Source organism: Lampetra planeri, chromosome 15 (genome assembly GCF_965212315.1).
Source record: "Lampetra planeri chromosome 15, kcLamPlan1.2.h2, whole genome shotgun sequence".
Lineage (NCBI taxonomy): Eukaryota > Metazoa > Chordata > Hyperoartia > Petromyzontiformes > Petromyzontidae > Lampetra > Lampetra planeri.
The window spans coordinates 4463303-4486598 of NC_136121.1; the positions used below are offsets into that span (position 1 = coordinate 4463303).

At 42.9% G+C, this 23296-nt stretch overlaps 1 protein-coding gene across 1 annotated transcript in view; it reads right to left on the minus strand.

Moving 5' to 3' along the window:
* The window catches only part of LOC144722609 (relaxin receptor 1-like), a 320166-nt gene that overhangs the window by 92437 nt on the left and 204433 nt on the right, over positions 1-23296 (minus strand). The window contains exons 7-8 of the mRNA XM_078600845.1: positions 5285-5356; positions 1674-1745 (exon numbers count right to left, since the gene is read on the minus strand). Of these exons, the coding sequence (XP_078456971.1) occupies positions 1674-1745; positions 5285-5356 (144 nt within the window). The remainder of the gene's footprint in view (positions 1-1673; positions 1746-5284; positions 5357-23296) is intronic.

The window sequence follows — 23296 nt, forward strand, 5'->3', positions numbered from 1 at the left end:
ACCACCATGTGTGTATTGTAATTCCAATATCTGGAGTATAATCCACAACGGCCAGGAGGGAGGGAAACTTAAACAGTATCTACTGATGGGTCAGCAACCTACGTGCTACACTACCTCGCATAGGTACCGATCTGGCCCTGCCAGGTGGCAGTGTGGTGCCACCTGATTTCTGTGTGATCCACCAACTCTGACTACAGGCATGAGCCACCTACACCCGGCACAAAGTTATAATCATTTACAGGCTACACATTCATTTACAAATATGTATACGTACTGTGACTATCACCAACAATAACATATTGACAGTGACGACTTGTAGCAACGGTCTTAGATTTGCTCGTACTGCCGTCTGGTGATATATATTTTTTTCTTTGGTTCTTTCGGTAAAGTCACGTATAAAGATAAAGTAATAAATTAAATAATAGCATAATACGACGTTTCGATTGCAACACAAGCAATCATCATCAGGTATAAAAGAAATAGCAACAAAAATCTAACCGAAAACTATAGACAGACATATAAGCAGACAGATATCACGAAGATACACAGAGAGAGAACACGTATCGGCACAAAGAGAGAGGTCGTCTCTGTGACGAGGCCTTAAATATAGAGAGGGGGCGGGGGCGGAGAGAGGGAGGGGGCAGAGAAAAAATTAGCATGTCAATGAGTGGACGACGACGTGGTACGGTACGCAAGCTTGAAAATTAGGAGAAAGACACACTAAAATTAAATAACCCAGCAATATATCGAAATGTAATGTAATGCAACACAGAGAGTCGGTCAACACACAATTAACGCATAGCCTGGTTGATTACGTATTTCAAAGATTGCTAAGTTAGAATTTAAGTGTGAGAATTCCAAAGAGAGGACACAGGCAGAGAGAGAAAACAAAAAACCAGAGAGAGGGAAAAAGATAAGCTTAAAACTTCCCCGTAGAAGTGGTTCAATCTTAATTTTGGAGCTTTCGTGACTGCAGGAATTATTCTTTGGTTCTTTCGGTAAAGTCACGTATAAAGATAAAATAATAAATTAAATAATAGCATAATACGACGTTTCGATTGCAACACAAGCAATCTGCTTATATGTCTGTCTATAGTTTTCTGGTTAGATTTGTGTTGCTATTTCTTTTTTACCTGATGATGATTGCTTGTGTTGCAATCGAAACGTCGTATTATGCTATTATTTAATTTATTATTTTATCTTTATACGTGACTTTACCGAAAGAACCAAAGAATAATTCCTGCAGTCACGAAAGCTCCAAAATTAAGATATTTTTTTTTATTAGTCAAGCCAAAGTGCCTACATACTCAAATACATATTGGGCATTCATCTTCTTGGTTCATTCAGTAAAGTCACATAGAAGGGAAATAATTACCGAAAGAACCAAGAAGATGAATTTCTGCAGTCATGAAAGCTTTAAATCGAAACATTGGGCATTGCTAATTTTCGTGATTGGTCACCCCAAGCCCACAGTGGAAATTCAATGCCACAGTACCACGGCATGGCCAGTCTATCCAATTGTGAGCGGACCACTCTGGGGAGCAGCGAGCGTCACACATCATATGAACGCAGTGCGAGCTTCACCGAACGAAAAAGAGGTGACTTATGTGCCTAGTTTTCCAGTGCCAACAATGCATGCAAAGCTGCAACGCAAGAAATCAAAGCAAACTTACAGCATAACAAGGGATTGCAGGCCAAGGAAGGACTTCTGTGATATTTTAATCAGCCTGTTGTTATCAATGATCCTGCAGAGGGGGGGGGAAGGGGAGGCGAGAGAAATGAAGGCATTTTTTGCATTAACGGGCACGTGTGTGCGTATCCCGTATTCTCTGGATTGTAAAAACGCAGTGTGTTGTGTTTAAATTTCCAAAAACAGTTTGATAGCCAAGCGTTTGGGGGTGTGCACCTCAAAATTCCGCATGTGGCGTGAATGCTGGCACGTGGACATGCAAATTCACAATCTCACTCTGGCGTCCAATCTATACGCAAGCCACGCGCATTCCACCGGGTGGGTTTAAGGAAAGAAAAACATGCGTATACTTGGTACTGCACACAAGCGCAGGATATATAAATATATATATTTTATATTTACATGTGGAGATGGAACTTAGTTCTGTTTATGCGGTATATGATTTTCCTGGTCCCGTAACAGTGTTGAGACTCGCAGCTAGCGGTTGTGCACCATTCCCAAGGTAACAGCGACGCTTGTACTGGTGCGGTCATTCTCACAAAGTGTGTGTAAGGTTGGGGGTTGCGTCTTATTTTCTGGTGCATCGTTTAATCCAGAGAATACGGCGAGGGAGCAACGCAAAACAAATCTGTCTACACCAGCGGTTTTTTTCCCGTCTGTATGTACATCTAAGCTAATCTCTCAGAATTGCTTACAACAAAGTTAAATATAGCCGACCAATCTGGAAGGTGTTCACGAGTTTAAGGCTTAAACCTTTAAACACGGCAACTGGAAAGCTTATACGCTGCATTCAACCGTGTTTCTCGAGTGGATAATCATTCTCTGAAAATGAGATACTATTTGCCAATAAGGGATATTAGTTTCTAACAGCTCCAAGCAAGAGTTAATCACACGCTTTGCGCTGATGTTTAGAGATAGCTCTGGGGAACTGAGTGAACGTCAATTATAAATGATGATGGGGTGAAACCGATTTTCATTTTTCACATGTTTGGGACTTAACTGCTACCATTTACCAATCAAAATCAAGTCTAAGTGGCCCTATTTTTTATTGAGCGGTGGTTGTCATCATCATCATCATGATCCATGGGCAGATATTTCGTACGTGCCCACTGCACATTTCGTCATTTGTTTCCACTTTCCTCTGTTTTGAGCCAGTGCCACCTCTTTCTGGTATCAATCTCTTATGTCGTCAAGCTCGCGGTAGTTGCACTTTTCTTTACTGCTGGCCTTGAGCAAGTGATGGGAAGTTCCACTTTTTCAAAGGAGGAGACAAAGTCATCTTGAAGGAAAGTTGCAACTCAGTAAGTGGAAGCCTATTGTCTTGTAGATGTGTATCGAGGCAGCGTGTCTCCAGGCTCTCTGCCATGAGTTTGAAGCTTTGTTCATAGAAAATATAAATGTAACCACGAGGGTCTGGTGCATCGCTTTTAAAGTGCTCTTGCAACGGGCATCGTTAATGAGTGCCAGAAAATAAGCTTAAATGCAGTTTAAGTCTCTTTTCCCATTTTCTCATTAATGCAGCCTCAAGCTCATGTCGGTTTGGGCACACAGTACCGGCAGGTAATTACCAGACCATGTTGTTCTTTTGAATTGAAAATATGAATTCGTTCAGAATGAATTTAAGATTCTGATTTTATATTTAATTCATCCACCGATGACCTTCCACATCCAAGTTGGTACTCATTTTACTGACTCCAAAGACTCATGATCTCCGTTTACTCTGTTCAGAATTCAACTCATGACCCTGTAACGCTTTGTCCATTATTCCACGTAAGGCTTGTGCTCAAAACTGACTTATCGTAGGCAGGGTTACTTTTGAAAGAAATTCAGCCTCTTACGTGCTATTGTCTAAGTAATATCGTAATCATGTGTTTGGTATTTTATGAGTAACATAATGTGAGTAATTTTGAACATACAGTAAAACTTCGTTATTTCGGTATTTGATAATTCGTAATTGGGGATAATTCCACATGGCTGTGCTTTCGGCATATATACAGTATAAGTCATTCGCCATGAGCCGAATTGCCATACTGAATGGTCCAATTTCGGCATTCACGTGGAGCGACGCTGCGAGCCACGACCAAAACAATGACTCAGTCTAGTGGCGGCGTGCGTAGTGAGCGTTAGTGCAGACCTGTTGCTTTGGACTACATCTTGTTTATGCACTCAGTGCAAGCCAACCCTTTGAGAAATGTAATGGAAAGGGACTGAAGGAAGTATAAATCCCTTAGTCTGCGAGACAAATCCAATGTTTTGGATAGAATTGAAGCAGGTGTGTCAATACGTATGGTGTGTGAAAAATTTGGAAAACAAATTTGGAAATGTTTTTTTTTATATTGGAGCGGGAGACATAATTCGGGATATTGGATAATTTGGCAAGGCCAGAGTCCCATGTATATCGAATTAACAAGGTTTACTGTACTTCGTTTGGTTGATTTAAAATCAGAAATATTGATAATTCTAGGCAACGTAATAAGGTCAAAATGTTTTGACTGCTGCTTGTGTTAGCCAAAGTAAAATATCCTTTACAATAGGTTTTCAGTATATGAAAAGAAAAATCATGATCAAAATGAATCAACTTGTGCATGCTCAGCAAAGGTAAGCTAATTGCACAGCAATCAGGAGGAATAATGTGAAACTATAAACTAAACTACTTTCTATTATTGAAGGTAAGGCTCACCGAGCTATATAGCTCTATTTCAGAAGCAACCGGGCCACAAATGATAGCTCAACGAAGTGGCTTATCACGTGCAAATTTATAACAGGCAAATACTCTAAATGCACGCTGATTCTAAATGTGCAGAGAAAAAACAAAGGAGCCAGGGAAAAATTCCAAATATACAGCAGACATCAGTGTCGAAATGGAACCCATGGCCTCCTGTACACCAGGTGAAGTGGTTAACATCTCGCCAATGTGGCGCCCAAATACGAATTACCAGTACATGCCAGAAGCAATATGATAACCCTAATGCCTCACTTGTAATGTCTCCCTGTTTGACGTTGAACATACACACACTCGTTTATAAAAGGCAAAGGTGCAGTTTTTCAATTGCCTGTGCTCACCGCTGTTTTCAGAAGGACCTCCACTGAACGCAGCTGCAGAGAACCCCTCTGTGTGGTATTGAGGCTAATCTTGCACGCTGGCAAGACGTCTTGTAAAAGGTGGGAGTATCCACATTTTACCCCAGTATACGGCCTGCCAATAAAAAAACTGATGTGTACCCATTTATTCGGCTGCGCACCCAGAAGGACGGGTGGAAGTTAGAACCTCTGGATTGCAAGCCCCTAGTGAGCTAATCACTTCCACCGCGAAGCCAACCTGGCACTGCGGATTCCACTTCCATCTGGGATTGCGTAGTGCCCACAATGCCCAAAGGTCTGCTAATCCAGATTTGGACTCCTCAGCCACCTCCACAGAAACCACCCAACCTGACGGACGTCATCCTCGAAGGCCGAGGGACTGTCGCCGACGATGACCACTTACACCGCGACAGCATCCATGCACCCGTGTAGTATAGCTTGTATATAATGCACGGCATGCAGGTGTGTGCGTCTACAACAACTACTAGCCAGAACGGTAGCGATGTCTCTTACAGCCACTCGAGCCAACGCAGGTCTTGAAACACTCTTGGCTTGAGCACGGCGATATGGTTGTGACTGAGATACCTGCAAAGTACAAGAACACTTGGGTTAGCAACAGTGTGAATAAGCGCTTTCACCAAGTAGCTTGAAACAGCAAATATCACAACATCAACCCCGGTTTTTTGCTATTTTTAGATGTGGCGGTCTGCGTTATGCTTTGCTGCAGACACAACTGCGTGTTGATCTTTCCGCCGGCATGCGTCTGTTTGCCATTATGGGTACTTAAATCCCAAATGCTCACACATCCACTCTCCCCTGAAGTTATAAACAACACATTTTCTAAATCGTCTCCTTTTCTCACACCCAAAAGTGTGGATATTTACAAAGCTTGTCCATATAATAATGAGAATAATTTACAGCCCTTTGTCAATCCACTGTGAGATCAAGGCCTTCCCACACCATGTCGTCCACAGTGGTTGTTTTGACCGTACTTCAGTTTGGGTTGCTGATGGGGGAGTGCAGGACCAATGTCGATATCACACATCACTGACAAAGAACCCCCCGTATAGCCTTACCAGACTGTTGGGGCAAGTGCTGTTAGTGAGCACCTATGATGGCCGGCATGGCACATGAGGGGGTGGGTGGCCAGCACCACGCCCGGCCGCCTTTGTCTCCCCAGTGGCGATGTTTACATACTGCACCAGGTACTCATATGAGGCTGAGTCGACCTAGGGGAGGCCCAGGACCGAATCAGATCATCTTCAATGGTGTTGGCCATGAGCGGGAATTGAATTCGGGTCACCGGGTTCATAGCGCAACGCGCTAACCGTTGCACTACCGCTCCCCACATCGTGCAAAACTGTACTGTATATACAGGGTTAACCATTTATAGATACCCCACGTAAATACTAAACTAACCATTTTTATTTTACGAGGCAAGGCTCACTGAGCTAGTTTTCAGAAGCGACCTGGCCCCAAATGATAGCTCAACGAAGTGGCTTATGGGGAAATTTATAGCAGCCAAATAACAGCAAGAAACTAGAGGCAATACAATTTTATTTCAAAGCCCATACACATCTCCCACCAATTTCAGTACACTTATTAAATCGCATCACAGTCTCCTCTGTAACATATGGAGCCTGGGCCTTCATGAATTCCAATCACATTTTGAGGAGAAAGTGAAAATTTACCGCTATTTGTGTTTATTTTATAGTTCTTCTCCCATACCTCCGATTAGCACCGTTGGCTATGTATGGAGCCAAAGAAGTCCAACATATGTAGATACAATAGGATCATTATACATCAGTGGGGTATCTATAAACGGATCGCCCTGTATGTGTGTTGTTTTTCATAAATAGCTCCACATTTCCAAGCAAAATTCCAACCATACCTATAGCTCTTGGGCAACCAAATGGAGTTGTACGTACTTTAAAATTTTTGTCCATAATATATTCCAGCTTCTGTGTTTCTGGGCAACTTAAATTAATGAGAACTCATTGGGTTTCATTATAATGTTTCCAGGGACACCTGGGGCACCGTCGCTAAGTATGGGCTCGGCGAAGGGGGAAGCCCATTCCCAGTTCAGATATTGCTTCAGCCGTGATCAACAATCAAACTCAGGTGGCCAAGAACATCGTGCAGTGCGTGATCCCTTGTGCCACCCACCACCCCCGCCACCACCCATGGGCATAATTATCATCAACAACAAAGTTGGTCAACTCATTGCTAAACGAAAGTCGCCCCTAAGCTGCCAACATCTCTCTTGATCTCAGATGTAATCATTCATTGAGCACCTGTGCGCACACCGATTCCATCGCTCAGTCTCCTTGGAGGACGTTGCCCTTGGCATCAACTCCATCATTATTCTGGGCCATCGGCCATCAATCCCTTCTAGCAGTGTGTTCTGCTCGAGACCACTTGCTTTTTTGAGCAGTTTGAATGATGTCATTGATCTACCTATTGCACTCCCATCCATGTGTTCCTCTTTCTTTTTCCCCAACGTAACTCAGAGCGTGCATCTCGCTTCGTTGCGCGTATTCAATATTCTTTTGTCCCCGTCAATCACCGTGTCTCTGAACCGTATCCCACAGCAGGTAATGCGCACTAATTGTACGGCGGTCTTTATAACTTTATGAAGTGAATTTACAACTTCATGCGTACACTACTATGTAGTGCACTGCATCTGTTGTTTTTAATGAACGGTTCTAAAAGCTCGAAGGAAACATGACCGCCGCCAAAACGCCTCGGGCAACTGAGTGGAAAGAGGCATGTGCGTATTACAACTTTGTCAACATTGCTTAATGATATATTCCAGCATTTGTGTTAATGGATAGAAGCTGCGCAGTTTTATTCATAACCCGTTAATTTAACCTAATGAGAACTCACTGGATGTCACCATAATCTTTGCAATAAAAGTTGGGACACTGTAGTTATGTGGTGCATTTGTTTTGTTTGTTACAAATATAGATTATGGCGATTTTAGGTGTATTCATCAGGGCAAGTAACGCTGTGCCAGAGCACTGGACTTATTATGGGTATAGGTTGTGAATTTAATCCCAGTTGTGGGTCGACTTAGCCCATTATTCCTGCAGGGCCAATAAAGGCGCACAAATGAGGTACCAATGGTGTAAATTCTTACCACGAGCTCTCATACTCTGATGGTGCATTGTCTTTGAGTTGTGTGCCTTTTGGCGTCATCTGGTCCAACCCATGTGAGACTAGGCTCTAAGGAAAGCTGTCTCGGGTGTGGACCAATCAACTTCAAGGACAGTGCACATTATCAGAGTTATGTTTTTTGTTTGCATTATGACTGCAGGTATTGTGGTCTATGTAAACATGACTCCTTGTAAAAAACGTGTCAGTTTTGTTGCCAGATAGAAGGGTAAAAAAACAATTATCATATTTTTACTGGCAAATGAGGTTCCAATGGTGTAAATGCTTACCCCGAGCTCTCATACTCTGATGGTGCATTGTCTTTGAGTTTTGCGCCTTTTAGCGTCATCTGGTCCAACCCATGTGAGACTAGGCTCTAAGGAAAGCTGTCTCGGGTGTGGACCAATCAACTTCAAGGACAGTGCACATTATCAGAGTTATGTTTTTTGTTTCCATTATGACTGCAGGTATTGTGGTCTATGTAAACATGACTCCTTGTAAAAAAGGTGTTAGTTTTGTTGCCAGATAGAAGGGTAAAAAAAAATTATCATATTTTTACTGGCAAATGAGGTTCCAATGGTGTAAATGGTGGAATATTCATCACTGGTTCAGGGTCAGTAAAATAAATGACAACCACTCTCTTAAGCTGACAATGTTGCTTGTTTTATGGAGCTTGCACATGTTTTTACTTAAAAGTTTGAATCTCGATTAAAATTATACAAATTAATTATGGATACAGTATAACCCTACTGCTGCTTATGATAATAATTCCTTCTATGCAGGAAAGCCTCGTGAAGACACTATCATCGGATTGTTTCAAATCTGTAAATGGTGAGAAAACCCATCACAATAGAGACATTGGTGCAAGATGGAGTGTTTTGCCAATTCCATGAACGTATTTTTGGCATGTAGGAGCAAACCGGAGTACCTAGGAGAAAACTCGAGCACACAAAGGGTGCATACTCCTCACAGAAAAATGTAAGCATCCATTTTCTGCACTGCCATCTTCTGACCACCTCTAAGCCCAGTGCCACAACAGCCCAACGCGTGCCAAGTACTGGGTCTTTGTATTATGTTGATCTTCTTTCACACCGTACGTAGCCAACCACCACTAGGACATGTAGGCTTTCGCGACCAATATTATTAAAAATAAAGGTTTTTAGGTTAAATCGCGTAAGTCTAAATGTGTCGTTAACCCGCCAGCACCCGAAAAGCTTTATTATGAGTAGCCAACCGTGCTAATCGGAGGTGTGGGGAAGGACAACAAACTAAACACCAAATAAATTCTCGAGAAATTATGCCAGGTGTGGCACCACATCTCGCTGAACGAATGAATAAATGAAATAGAAGTGGTAAGGCTGATTTAATGGAAATATAAATAAATAAATAGCCAAGCAACTTAGACAACAAACATAAACATTGAATATATATTGCAATCCTGTAAGAAATGCAGTTTGCCCTTCATGAGCCAGTTAAAGTAGGCCTCACATTTGACTTGTGTCGTAATTGACATTGAAAATGTTTTTCTATTTTCCTTTAAGAAAAGAACAACCAACTGGCATGTCCTTTTTTATATTCCACAGTCAAATAGAAAGAAAATAAATAATTACATTAATAACTTAAGAAATGCATTTAATTAGCTACATATCACATTCACTCGATATAGAATTATGCAACATTGCAAATTTGGGAATAAGTGGTATAATAACACGAATACGCATTTAAAACTTTAAATATGTCAATGTTGTCTACTTGCTCAAACAGGCATCTCTGAGCCAATTTCACATTTCCATGGCCGATTCTAACATCACTAATATACTCTTTGGTTCTTTCGGTGAAGTCACGTAGAATGAAAAAAAAAATAGAATACGACGTTTCGATTGTAACACAAGCAACCATCATCAGAGAAAACAAGTGTGCAGCTCGTCCGTCTGCTGTGAGCAGGAATTCCACACAACTCCCCCTCTGCCCCCCCCTCTCTCTATTTAAGGCCTCGACACAGAGACGTTGTCTTTCTGTGTGCCTATGTGTGTCTCTCTCTCGGTTTGTCTCTGTGTGAGTCTCTCTCTGCTTGTGTCTGTATGTGTGTCTCCGTGTCTACGTTTTGTCTCTCTCTCAAATTTAGCAATCTTTGGAAGAACGTAATCAACCAGGTGGGGTTTTGACTTTTTAGTTGGCCGACTCTCTGTGTTGTATTGCATTATATTTTCAAGTTTACTATGTTTGTTTTCTCATTCATTTGTACCTGATGATGGTTGCTTGTGTTGCAATCGAAACGTCGTATTCTATTATTATTTAATTTAATTTCTTTCTACGTGACTTTACCGAACGAACCAAAGAGTAATTCCTGCAGTCACGAAAGCTTCTAATCTAGTTTGAATCACTAATATAATTAGCAAAGAATGTGTGTATATTCCTGCGCATGACGTCACTCCACATGAGGCCCACCCCCCTCATTAATATTTATGAGTAGGTGGATTTTGACACTAACGCAGAGGAAGGTCGAGCTGAAATTAAATATTGACCTAAAACTTTCGTGACTGCAGGAATTCATACTCTTTGGGTCTTTCTGTAAAGTCACGTAGATAGAAAAATAATAAAATCAAATAACGATGTTTCGATCGCAACACAAGCAATCGTCCTCAGGTGAAAAATACAGCAGGCAGACTGCTGAGGCAGAAAGAAATAGTGCCCGTGTAGAAATTTACACGAACGCACAAGAAGGTCGCGCACTCCACATGCCGCACGCCTCCCCTCATTAATAATCATGAGCAGGTGACGTCACTCCACATACCGTACCCCTCCACAATAACCATTAACGGGTGACGTCACTCCACGTGGGGCAAGCCCCCCCCCCCATCCTTATTAATAATCATGAGCTGAATAATTTTTCAATTGAATATTTCAGATTTACTGAAATATACACCCGTCCTTGCATGGGCAAAAACAACATTGTTAATCATCATCATCATCCGGAATGCTCAGTGCTCTGAGCACCTGGGGAACCATGCCAACCATGCTAATCGCACCTCCGATTAGCACGGTTGGCTCGGTACAGTGCGAAAGAAGTCCAACGTATGTACACACATACAATAATCTGCCTCAATCGCTCATGATCTTGTGCTAGCCTCATCGCATATGTAGCGGCCATCCCAAAGAGGCATCCCTCATTAAGCGGCACCTCAACGTGCGGACATTTTCACTGTAACGTAACTTAACTTTGATATACGTTATGTTCAATTTGCATTAACGGAATTTTGATTCTCTAAATTGTAATTTTTTCCAGGTGCGCATTTTTTATTATTAGGCCGCTGCCAGTAGCCTAAAAGAGGCCTAGAAATAGGGTTTCGTTCCACCAAGTGGGGCACTACCTACTTTTTTATATTTAACATCAGAAATATATAGAGATTCCTTAGGGAAAAAGTTATCCGCAAACAACCTTGCAGTTTTTGAGAAAAATGATGCTAAAGGTGCCCATTTTGAAAAAAAGGGAAACCATAGGGAATTTTGCACTTTCAAACCTGTTTATCATATAAACCCAAAAATGCAGAATTACCACTTGAAGTACAAAATAAACCAGTTTGAAATGTGTGATATACCTGAAGTTGCTATCTATGCACAGTAAACATGATAAGATTATCAAGAAAACTTCTACTGTAGCATTAACATCCCAATTACTTCTCATTATGTTGTTCCAATTCAAAGGTAATATTTGAGGTAAAATCTGAATAACAAATAGAATTAAGCCAAAATATAATATATAAAAAAAACACTTTTCAAAATAACACATTTAATGGTGAATTGTCAATTCGCATACACGAGCAGTAACTGCACTACATGTACATATTCACAGGAATGATTATTGTAAACAAGATTTAATTTTGATTGATTAAATTAAATATATATATATCCTATATTAATTTTATTATCATATACACATCACTAAATATCAAGATCACTGTCCTCACTATCAGATTCACATGAAACTATCCTCAGTTAATCTTACATTGTCACAATGAACACATTTACATAGGTCAGTGCAGGCCAGGCCAGCCTTGTGGCATGAGCACCTTCCACCTGTACAAGTACCAGACTTACACCCACAGTGGAGTGACCCCAAAATCTGTTGAGGAGCTGGATCTTTAGTCATCCATGATATGATGAGATCACCATCCTTGACAATCCATCCAAAGCCGTCTGGACTGGGAGCATTTATAAAAGGATCCAATGCTCTCCTGTGGATTGCAGCTTGGTAGTTAGCATGCTTGAAGTGCTCTGTAAGTGCATCTTTTGTTGGAGGTAATGCCTGTTCGGAAGAGGCCTGGACACATAACCTATTGTATCTGGCCAAATTAACATCTGATACCTTTTCTCCATACAGCTCACACACAAAACGTTATATGGTCACAAATGCGGTGCTGTCCATTTTAAATTGCCTCCCAAGAGCAACAAATGCACTGATGTACTCTGCATTTCCAGACACTATATTTAGTGGTTTCTCTTTTCCTTTCCCATAAAAGGAACTAGTTGAGTCACAGCCAGTGAATGTGTGTAGTCCTATCAGTGCCTCTGTTAGTGAAGGACCCAAAGCAGAACCAATAGCCTGGAGATCTAGCATTCTTTGCCTGTCTTTTGTTCCTGTCAGAAAGTACATCTTTGCTGAGGGAAGCTTAGCCATTATTGAAAGTGAAATGATAGCAACATCAGTGTCAGGACTCTGGATGCTTATCTTATTATAAAGTTCACTCCAGGCATGTTTTGCATGAAGTAGGAGCCTCGTGTCAGCTTCTTCATGGTCACAAGTCAAATATTCTACCTCTTTGACAGACATAATGCCATCTTTAAGAGTGAGTTGATGACATACATTTCTGTGTGCCACAAAGATAGCTATGTCTTTTCCAGCTGCTTGTAAAGGCACAGTTCTCCATGTCTCTGTAGTAAGTTCGAGGAGACGAGGTCGGAGTTGAGGCACACTCTGTTTATTAACTCAGTGACAGGCACAATCGTTGAAGGGGTAACGGCCCCTTCACCCGTACTATGGGAAACCCACCCTTGTACTAAGCCCTCTGTCCTGTTCCCCAGTCCTCCTCTAGTGGGCTACGGGAGGCTGACTGATCTGGCCCTGGCAAGCACAGATCTCGGCACCAGCTAAGCCGGCCTTGCCCTGACAAGGGCAGAGGTCCGGGAGCTCTTGGTCCGCGCCGCTGGCTTACCCAGCTCGGCCCTGACAAGGGCAGCGAGACAGGGGAGTCCCAGGGCCTAATCTCCGAGTCTTCGATCTTCACTGGTCAGCTTCGTGTCGAACTGGCCTCGAGCTCTCTGGCTCCCCGCCTTTTATAGGGATCCCCTCAGAGGGCTGGGGGCGTGGGGGATAACGGATGCGGACGTCGGTGTGACCCCCCCCGTGTGTGAGTGCAGACACCCCTGTGTTTCTCGTCCGCCGTTTCTCCCGTAATAACCCCTACATCTCAAAGAGAAAGTCTGTCAAGGCTTCTTTATTTTCACCACTGGCTAGAAACTTGGTCCACTGACTTGGAGTCTTCTGCTTGATGCTGTATATTTGCAGTAATTGTTGTCCAGCAACAGCACGTCTTGATCGTTCAGCATTTTTCATGCTCACTGCCGGGTAGCGATCAATGACAAAATCGACCCTTGGACAACTGGACTTTCTACCCATCTTAATCATAAGTTTAAGAAGATCATCAGCAAGCTCACCGAATGTGTCTGGTATATTCTTGAGACTCCTGATCAATGCCATGCCATCTATCAGTAGGGCACCATTATCACCAACAGTCTTGTTCACATGACAGTCCTTGTTCTTTGATTCTAAACAAGCTAGAAGAGCAGCCTTATTTGTTTTGGCTAATGAACCATCAGTGCTTGCTAGTGGGGATGAGATATTGCCAAGTGAATATGTCAGAATCTCTTTCAAGTTTACAGACCGGGATTGACTTATCACTAACAGTCGTGCAAAGAGTCTCCTGTCATTTTTTAGAATGACTTGATTTCCATCTTTTGTCTTAGATGATTTCTTCATTTGATCCCCAAACGTAGTGAGCTTCAAGGACTTTATTGGAGAGAAGAAGTCTGTTTTTGATGACTGGACTCGATCTTGGATGAAAATTTTCAGAGCTGTTTCACCTTTATCACAAGCACTTTGTATGTCATCTCTGACAGTCTTTGTAGCAACAACACCAGAGCTAACACATACAAGATCTTCACGAGGCAGGAAGGGATTGATCATAGACTCAACCGCTGAAACCAAAGATATAACAGCAGCATTGTCTTTTGCAATTCTTGTTGCATCCAACTCTTTATGACCCCTCTCTTCATGTTGCATTCCAGCCATCATTTCACACTGCCTTGTGATTGCAGAACGTTCAGGATGATGCAGTATCCATCTATGGACGGCACCTCTGTTCAATGTTATCCCAGTTATGCCGCCTTTGGTCTTTGAATCACGGTTGCAGGTTTGTTCTATTGCTTGGTCACAAGCTATGGATGAGAACCTGTTAGCATCCTTACGCTGTACTGTCCAGTTTCCTTTTGCAGTAACTTCTTCATAGCAGTGTGGATGAGTCTTTGGAAGATTGAGCATCTCGACCCAATATGCTGATAGGTACCTTGCATAATTTTGGCGGTCATATGCAAAATACCATGCCAGCATACGTCTCACTGTTGCTAAGTGAAGGCTCCAGTCAGAGTCTCTGGTTGCTCTAATGAAACTCAGTAACAGTTGAACCATTTCAATGTATGAGCTCCAAAGTCCAAAGGTGGGATTAACAGAGTTCATCTCATGTACATATCTATCATAGTAGGACAGCATATCTGATAATATGTCAGACACTGAGTTAGATGAAAATCCTGCCTCAGACTTGTACTCTCGTACTAGATCTTCCATGGCTGATATGTAACGAGTGTGTTGTTGCTCAGGAAGGGACTGAAGAATGACCTCAACCGCAAGATATGCATTGCCTCAAATAGGAGTTTGTGTGCACGAATGCTACGGTTGTAGTGATGTCCACTAATGACTCCATTTATTGAACCAACAGCTACCACATTTGATTCAATCAGCATATCCTGTAGTCCTGCTTCTTTGAAACTTTTGCCTATCACTGCCATAAAGGACATGGCTGTGTGGAACTCACCTTAATCGAGCTTGATCGCCGCTATCAGATGAAGCTGCACTGCTTACGTCCTCCATGTTTACATGTGCGTAGTGATATTGGCTTGATTTTGGCTCAGACCTACTTACATTTTCACTGCTGATTGGTTGAAAATCTAGCTCAACAGTTTTATATGTCTCAATACGCAGTCAATATAGTGCGCCAATAAATTACACTTTTCTCATTAACTGCAGGATAATGCGTGGAGAACTTTTTGCTTGGATACCTTTTATTAACGTTGAACATATTGAGCAAAAGAAAAAGTAGTGCCCCGTTTGTCGGAACGAAACTGAACGATACAGCTCACGTACAGCGGCCTATATCCTGCTCAAGGTGGTTAGCGCGGTATGCTGTTCACTCCGTTCTGGTTTCCCGCACTTTCCCTGCCATTGCCCGAAGTTGGAGCGTTTTGGCTCGGCTCCTCATTGTTTTTGACTCCCGGTCCTGTACTGTTGCGGGATCTCTTACCCTTTTTTGACGTTCTTACACGAGCCGAAGTCAAGATGTCTGGAAAGAGAGCATTGAAGTACTGTACAAGTGTCGTGAGTTCAACTGAGTGGCAGACGTACTCTTGGAGGCAACACATTGATTTAACACCAACACACGGGGTAACTGCCCCTTAACAGAATAACAACCTATGGTGGTGACCACCAGGCTAACTACACTAATCGCAACATAACTAGCTACTACGGACCAGACCACAGCTCGGATCCAGGTCCACGTGTTGGAGACTCGGTAGAATATAAACATAGACGAAGGTTTCTTCAGGATGAACAACAACGCCGGTCCCTCTGGAGGACCCGGCTTATATTCTCTGTGGTGTGGCTGGTTCGGCCCTTGGCCACGACCACCTTCCAGAATCCTCAGGCAGGATCTGGACCCCGACCACGTGACCATCCCTAGCCCCCACTTGGGGCCCCTTTGTAGACTTAACTGGTCACGTGTCCTCTCGGGTCAACCAGAGTGCCGTGGCCTTTAGTAACCTCATTCCTATGGCCGACACTCCCACACCCTATCCTGTAGGGGTTGGCACTGCACGCCAAGCGTGGTGCCATCCAGCGCTATCAATCAGCGCTCACTGAGCTCCTCTAGGCCCGGTACTATACCCACACCATAGTGGTATCCGCGAGGTCGTTACACTGCACGCCGTGCCTCTCTAGAGCCGGCACTACACAGTGACATCCCACGATGTCACTACACAAGTAATAGCAGAAGTGCAAAAAGAGACTGCAAAGCAATTACCTTGGATGTATGTACTGTACAGTATATTTATTTCAAGACTTATTTTGAGTTTTGTTAATATTTTATGATAAAGTTATTGATTTCCCTTGAAATATGTGTTTTAAAAGTTGGCTGCATTCTTAAGTGTGATGTTATTCTATTTTGGGGCCACATTTTTTTGTCCGTAGGAACACATCAATTGTAGAATGGATGTCAATGCAAAATAGAGTTCCATTAATGGAATTTCGCTTCATGGACAACTTTTATGGAACATATCCACTCCGTATATCTTGGGATGCCCATATCGCGTTCGCACAGCCTATTCAATGCACCTTCCGCTTCCCTCTGCTCCATTTTCTGTAAATTATCCTCTTCATCATATCTTTACCTAGACCATGGCTTATTGCTATGTGCCCGAAGTGTTTTAGCCTTTGTCCCCTGTGGACAATACATTTGCATGGGTTTTCACGGGCTGAGCCGCATAGCTCTCCGATGTGTTTTCAGGTTTTACCGCGTTTTGGTCGACATTGTGTCTGGCGTTTTGCTCTATACGCTAGCAGCTTCTTCGAGGACTGAACTGAGCTGCCAACAACACCGCTGTATACAGGGTGTTTTAAAAAGATGGATCCAATTTCAAAGCAGTATATTTTACAATGGCAACATGTTACAATTACACAAAAAGTTACAAACGGTTTAATGAGTTATCAAATTTGACTAACCATTTTCTAAATGCTCTATGTGCCCTCCACCTGCTGTATGGACAACATCGAGACGATAGTTGAATTCGTCCCAAACGCCTCTCTTCTCACGTTTTCCTCTGAGGTGCATGGTCGCCCTGTGCTCTTCCCCTTACATAAACAGCCTGTTTCCTCAAATCGTCGGTACCAACGACAAATGCTCTTTGACATGGGCGGATCAATGCCAAAACGACGTTGAAACGCACGCTGCACTGCAATTACGGATTCAGTCTTGCTGAACTGCAGAACGCAAAACGCCTTGTGTTGCGGGGTCACCGTCTTGCGAATGACTGAGGCTAGGAGCTGTTTGTGTGCTGGGAGAGGCATCTAGCAGTAATAATTTAAACTCTATGCCCCGCCCTTTCAAGTGGTAAGAGTTTCATTCATGGACGGTTTGTGGTTGCAGATGTATAGCGATTTCAAATCGGGTCCATCATTTTTAAACACCCTGTACAGTATAATTAATCAAGGGAGAACCTGAGCTAAATTCAGGAAGTCGGAATAAAATCCAGACAGTCAACTTTTTGCAAGATAATTGTCCCACATAGCATATTTAATTCAATAAAGAGAATACGGACACGTAATTATAACGATTCCACCAGCACTCCAAGTTATAGCTATAGCTGGCCAGTAGGTCAGATGAATCATAATTCTTTTTTTTGTCAGCACAAATGACTCGATTGGGATTACACATTAGCAATCATTGCCTGCTCCTGGCAGACTGATGCCCACTTTTAGTCGCCTTGTGCTGTAACAGGGATAAGCTCTCATTAGGGGGTTCCCCTAGGCAACAAAACTGTACTTTGAAACGTTTCCTCATGTTATGGGCATAATATAAAATAAACTATAGAATCATTATTGTGCAAAGCAAACGTGTGCATGCATCTCCGATTAGCACGGTTGGCGATGTACGGTGCGAAAGCAGTTGAGCACACATAGTAAAGCAAGTAGGTTTATGATCTCTGTGTGAATGTGAGTACCATCCTCTTGGATGTGCAGCAGTCCAACATGAAATAAACTAAAAAAAAGGCCTAACTCAAACACCCAAAAACAGAAACTCCTAAAAATGCTTCTCAGATTCAAAGAATATTCCTTTGAGGAAATAAACAACACTGAAGATGAGTATAATATCTCAGAGAGCAGAAACCCCATATACTGCTCTGCAGCGTTTACAAAGTGCACATGCATCAATTATCTTCGGTAGTTGATCGGATGCTCAGCAGCATTAATAATTGGATACCAAAAATGTACAGGTCCAACGGTTATCAATGTTGTGCTTCATGGCCAGTATCCTGGCAAACAACAATAGCTAGAAATGTTCCCTTTTTTACTGTTTTGATGCCACATTTGGCATCCTTGGGGTATTTGCTCTCATTGCCAGGGTTCTGGGTCCAATGGCTCACACACAGTGTGGCTTTCCATGCTTAACAACGAACATATGCGTTTAATGTGCATTACCTACTATGCATACGAATGGATGCAGACTATTTAAATATGAATGCACAAAACCGGCTTTTGTCCACACCTGTAATGTTGGGCCTTGGGACTTTGAAGTAAAACAATGACAGTTTACACAGTACTGTATAGTTTTTTTTCATATAAGTGGATAGATATCTGCCCTGAGCTTTTATATGGTAATTTCGTGATATGCTCGGGAATTAAAGAATGCCATCTGCTCGCTCTGCGAAATGTAATATTTAAACTAGAATCGAAGCTTTCATGACTGCAGGAATTACTCTTTGGTTGTTTCGGTAAAGTCATACAGAAAATAAAATCAAATAATAATAGAATACGACGTTTCGGTTGCAACACAAGCAACCATCATCATTATTGTTTCCGTGTCTGTGTTTAATCATTCATTCTTACCTGATGATGGTTGCTTGTGTTGCAACCGAAACGTCGTATTCTATTATTATTTTATGTTCTACGTGACTTTACCGAATGAGGCAAAAAGCAACATTTTTTTATTTATTGCTACAGGAGACTCGTTTGTTTCAATTCTCCTCAGCAAACAAGTAATTTTCCTAAATAGCCAAAGCAAAACACACAAAAGAAAATTGCAAGCAGCCTAATAGAGCCGCTTTTATGAGAAACACAAGTAACCTCATTCTTAAATTTCATCAAAGCGAGACATTACATAACGAATGCTGTAGATCAGTCATGGATTGTCAATCGTGATATGATGTTATCGTTTAACCTCATTTATAACATATGCTGCAATCAACAGTTTAGTAACCACAAAAACAAATTATATTTTTGTCCATGCCAGAAAGAGCTTCAGGCGTAGATTTAATTATTAAAAAAAATTTGCTCAATACCATTGCTCCATTTTGTTGCACATTTATTCTGACTGCATGAATTGGCATATCGTGTAGACATGCATGGTTCATTACAGGGTTGTTGTAGATGTATTGTTTGTTGCTGTTATCAGAAATATGTGGTGCATCATGATTATGAAAGCCGCAAAGCACACTGAGCTGAATTAGAGGTCAAGCTAAATATTCGCCTTTGGTTCAGAGATAAAAATAAACTAGAATTATTAGTGAGCCCCAAGAATCTGGAGGGAATGCGTGAAATAATGTCAACTGATCCAATGCGGATACTTAAAACAAATTCAATAACAAAAGGTCAACACATACTGATGTCTCATTTAGATAATTATTACAGTGGTATTATTGTTATCATCATTTAAATTACATCTGGCTGCGTGGCTCTATGGTAGGAGCACTTGACTCACAATTGGAAGCTTGTGCGTTCGTATCCCAGTTAACATAAACTATTACCCCTCTAGGGCTGACACAAATGACTACCACATTTTGGGAGGTCACGCCTGCAAAACAGAGCTGAGAGCTCACTCATAGCTCATTGGATGAGGGAGACACTGCAACGTTTACTCGGATTATAAACATAGGTAAAGTTTCCAAAACAGACTGGATTTTTATACCATTATGTTTCCCATCGCAATTTGTCATTATACAACTGTTATTCTGCGGTGGGTCTGGCCTGACAACGTTTATTGTGTAAGTGCACGCTTCATTTTGGCCATTATATTAAAACGAGATGTTTCCAGTCTGCCGGCGTGTTCCTGTGGTGATATCATCATGCACCGGTGAGAAAAGCCGGTAAGTGTTCCTGCTCTTAATTATTCATTGCCTTTGGCTTTAAGTGGCTATGTCCCTAGATCGCTATGGAAAGCCAGGATATTCCTAGATCGCTATGGAAAGCCAGGATATTCCGAAGCAGGTACATATCTGTGTGCTTTATGACTGCGGATGTGACTGTTTTTTCTGAATGACTATCTCACAATGCCAACACATTGTGTTTACAACTTGTTTAAAGCTTATATTTTAAGAGAGGTATATTCGGTCGTCAATATGACAGGGGGGATAAAAAATGCTTGTAGGAGGCTGTGGAGACTCGCGATGGCCAATGATGAGCAAGGAGCCAGCACTGCTGAGTTTCTGGGTTAAAATGGTAGACATCCACCTGGTTAGCCCTCCCGCATTTTTGTTTTTACATTGGTCGCTCTATTGCTCTCCAACGTGTTGTTCAACGTTCCGTTTGATATTTCGATCCGGGTGCTGCTGGGAGATTTTTTTCAGCAACTGCGATTAAAAACCTCTTCCCAAGCACGGTGCGTTTGAAGAGCTGGATGTTGTCAACTTGTAAGTGGCCATGGTCACCCAAAGCAAGACCCCTCCTGAGCACGAGCCTAACTGAGATCATTTAAGCTTTCCTCATATGAAGAAATGGCAAGTAAAAAAAAAATGATTCATGTAATTTGCATAGTTCAGCTCTGAAGGTTGAATATTAAAAACAAATATAATCAGTGTACATGCTATTTCCAGACCATGAAGGAGCATCTTCTACAGATAAACTTTGTCGATCCAATTTGATGTGGGAAACACTATAGACAGATGTTTCTATTTAAATATTTCCCCATGCAAATGACTCCACATATCTGAGCAGTAGCGTTTAGATAAACACATAAGAGAATATATTCCCCACACCTTGCGGGTCAGGTCTCTGACCTACACTGAAGGCTCAGACTGTGGGATGAACGTAGCGCATCCGGGGAGATCAACCTCTGTTTGGGTCACTCTTTTTTATACAAACGCTCGGATAGCAGAATACATTTTCCACCACCTCTCCAGTCCGTTCTGTTATGCAAAGGCTCGGATAATAATCCGAGCCTTATAATAGGATGAAGTTGACACCACTCCTGGGTTTATTCTGCTTATCTGTGAAAAGAGGGGGGACAAGAGTTGTCATGTGTGTAATAGGATTTTGTGCTGTTTGATTTTGTATTTCTGGAAATAGGAAGATTATTTTTGTATAAGGCATATTGATATGACTGCGGAGCTCCAATGGTGATAAACACTGCCTCAGTCTTGTTTGAGTGTTTACCTAACAACATCATCGTAATCAATCCACTGGCAGATGTTCCTTCGATGCAATAATCATTTTAGCCGCCGTACGTGAAATGACAGAGAGAAAGAGACAGGTGGAACACACGACTACCGAGAGCAAGTACACATAACAGACAACATATTGACCGATTATGAAAGCGGGCTTGGGTAGAAAACGTCGCTAAAAAGGATGAGGACCCGTGGTCCAGGTTAATCGCGTCGTGGCAGCCAAAGGAGGAAACAAGCCCAGCAGGTGCACCCACCGAGGAGATGGAGGGATCAGGTGAATAAAGTTCACCCGATGGACAGTGCCAAAGTAGTTGAACGTACATACTGTACATACGAAAGAAGTTTAACATACATGAAGAGGTGCATGTTCACCTAATGCAGTGCTACTTAATTCGTCCTCAACACACACATACAGTAGTGTACGGACAATGGGCTGTACATACATACATGTGTAGTGACATATACTGTCACTCTACTGTTAGCGCTAGCCACTATTTCTGGAGTGTCGCTGAATGCCGGAAACCTTTCTAGGAGGCTTGAGAGACACGTGACTGGGAGCCGGGAGCTCCTTACTTAATACAGTAGGGGGCGTGGCCGAGGGTGGGGTGAGGCCGCGACCAGGGAAATAAAGGGGGAGTCCGGACAGGGATCGGGGTTCGTTGTGGGGATCAGCCTGGGGTCCCACATCTCTTCGTCTATTCGCTCTTCGCTCCTCGTTCGTCGGTTAAGTTGTAGCTCGATATCGTGGGTCAGACAGCGTGTGTGCCGACTGGCCCATTCGCTACCGTAACTCGCACGCACATAGTGAACAATATCACCACACCTCGCTATAGAACCCGAAGTGGTTAGAGGTGTGTTATTAAACGTGTCACCTCCAACTATAGTGTGTTCGGCTCAGTGTTATACACACTACACATGCATACTTGCTTTCAAGCATACATATGTAGTGACATCGCGGATGTCATTGTGCAATGCCGACTCTAGAGAGGCACGGCGTGCGATGTATTGACATCGCGGGCACCACGTATATGTGGATGCAGTACCGGCCCTAGAGGGGCTCATGAGCGCTGACTGACAGTGCTGGATGGCACCACACTCTGCATGCAGTGCTGACCCCTACAGGGTGCCGGACACGGGAATGGGGCACTCTGGTTGACCCTAGAGGACACGTGACCGGTAAAGTCTACACAGAGGCCCCAGGTGGGGGCTAGGGGTGGTCACGTGTCAGGGTCGAGATCCTGCTCGAGGGTTCGAGAAGGTGGTCGTGGCTAAGGGCGGACCCAGCCCCACCACAGAGGATATAAGCTGGATCCCCGAGAGGGACCGGCTGCTGTTGTTCATCCTGAAGAATCTACGTTCTACGTTCTACGTCCTACAAGAGTCACCAACACGTGGACATGCATCCAAGCTAGGGTTCGGTCCATCGTAGCTAGTTCCAATGTAATTAGTGTAGTTAGCCTGGTGGTACACCACCATAGGTTGTTATCTTGTTAAGGGGGTAGTACCCCGTGTGTTGGTTTTAATAAATGTGTTGCCTCCATGAAGTGCGTCTGCGACTCAGTTGAACTCACTACAACTGGTGTCGGAAGTGGCCAAACGTTCTTTAAGTAAGCTAGTTAGCTTAGGATATGTACGCACGAAGCCAACCATGTACCAGGACGTCGGACGATGAGGACGACATCCCTCAAACAGCTCCGGGGATAGCAACCCCAGAGAAGGGAAGCGAGGCGTCGTTGGCGAAGCAGCGCACCGACCGGGCACGCGAAAGCTCACCGCCGTTGGTGAAGGAGTGCCGGACAGCACAATCCCACCTCGCAGAGCTCCTCCAAG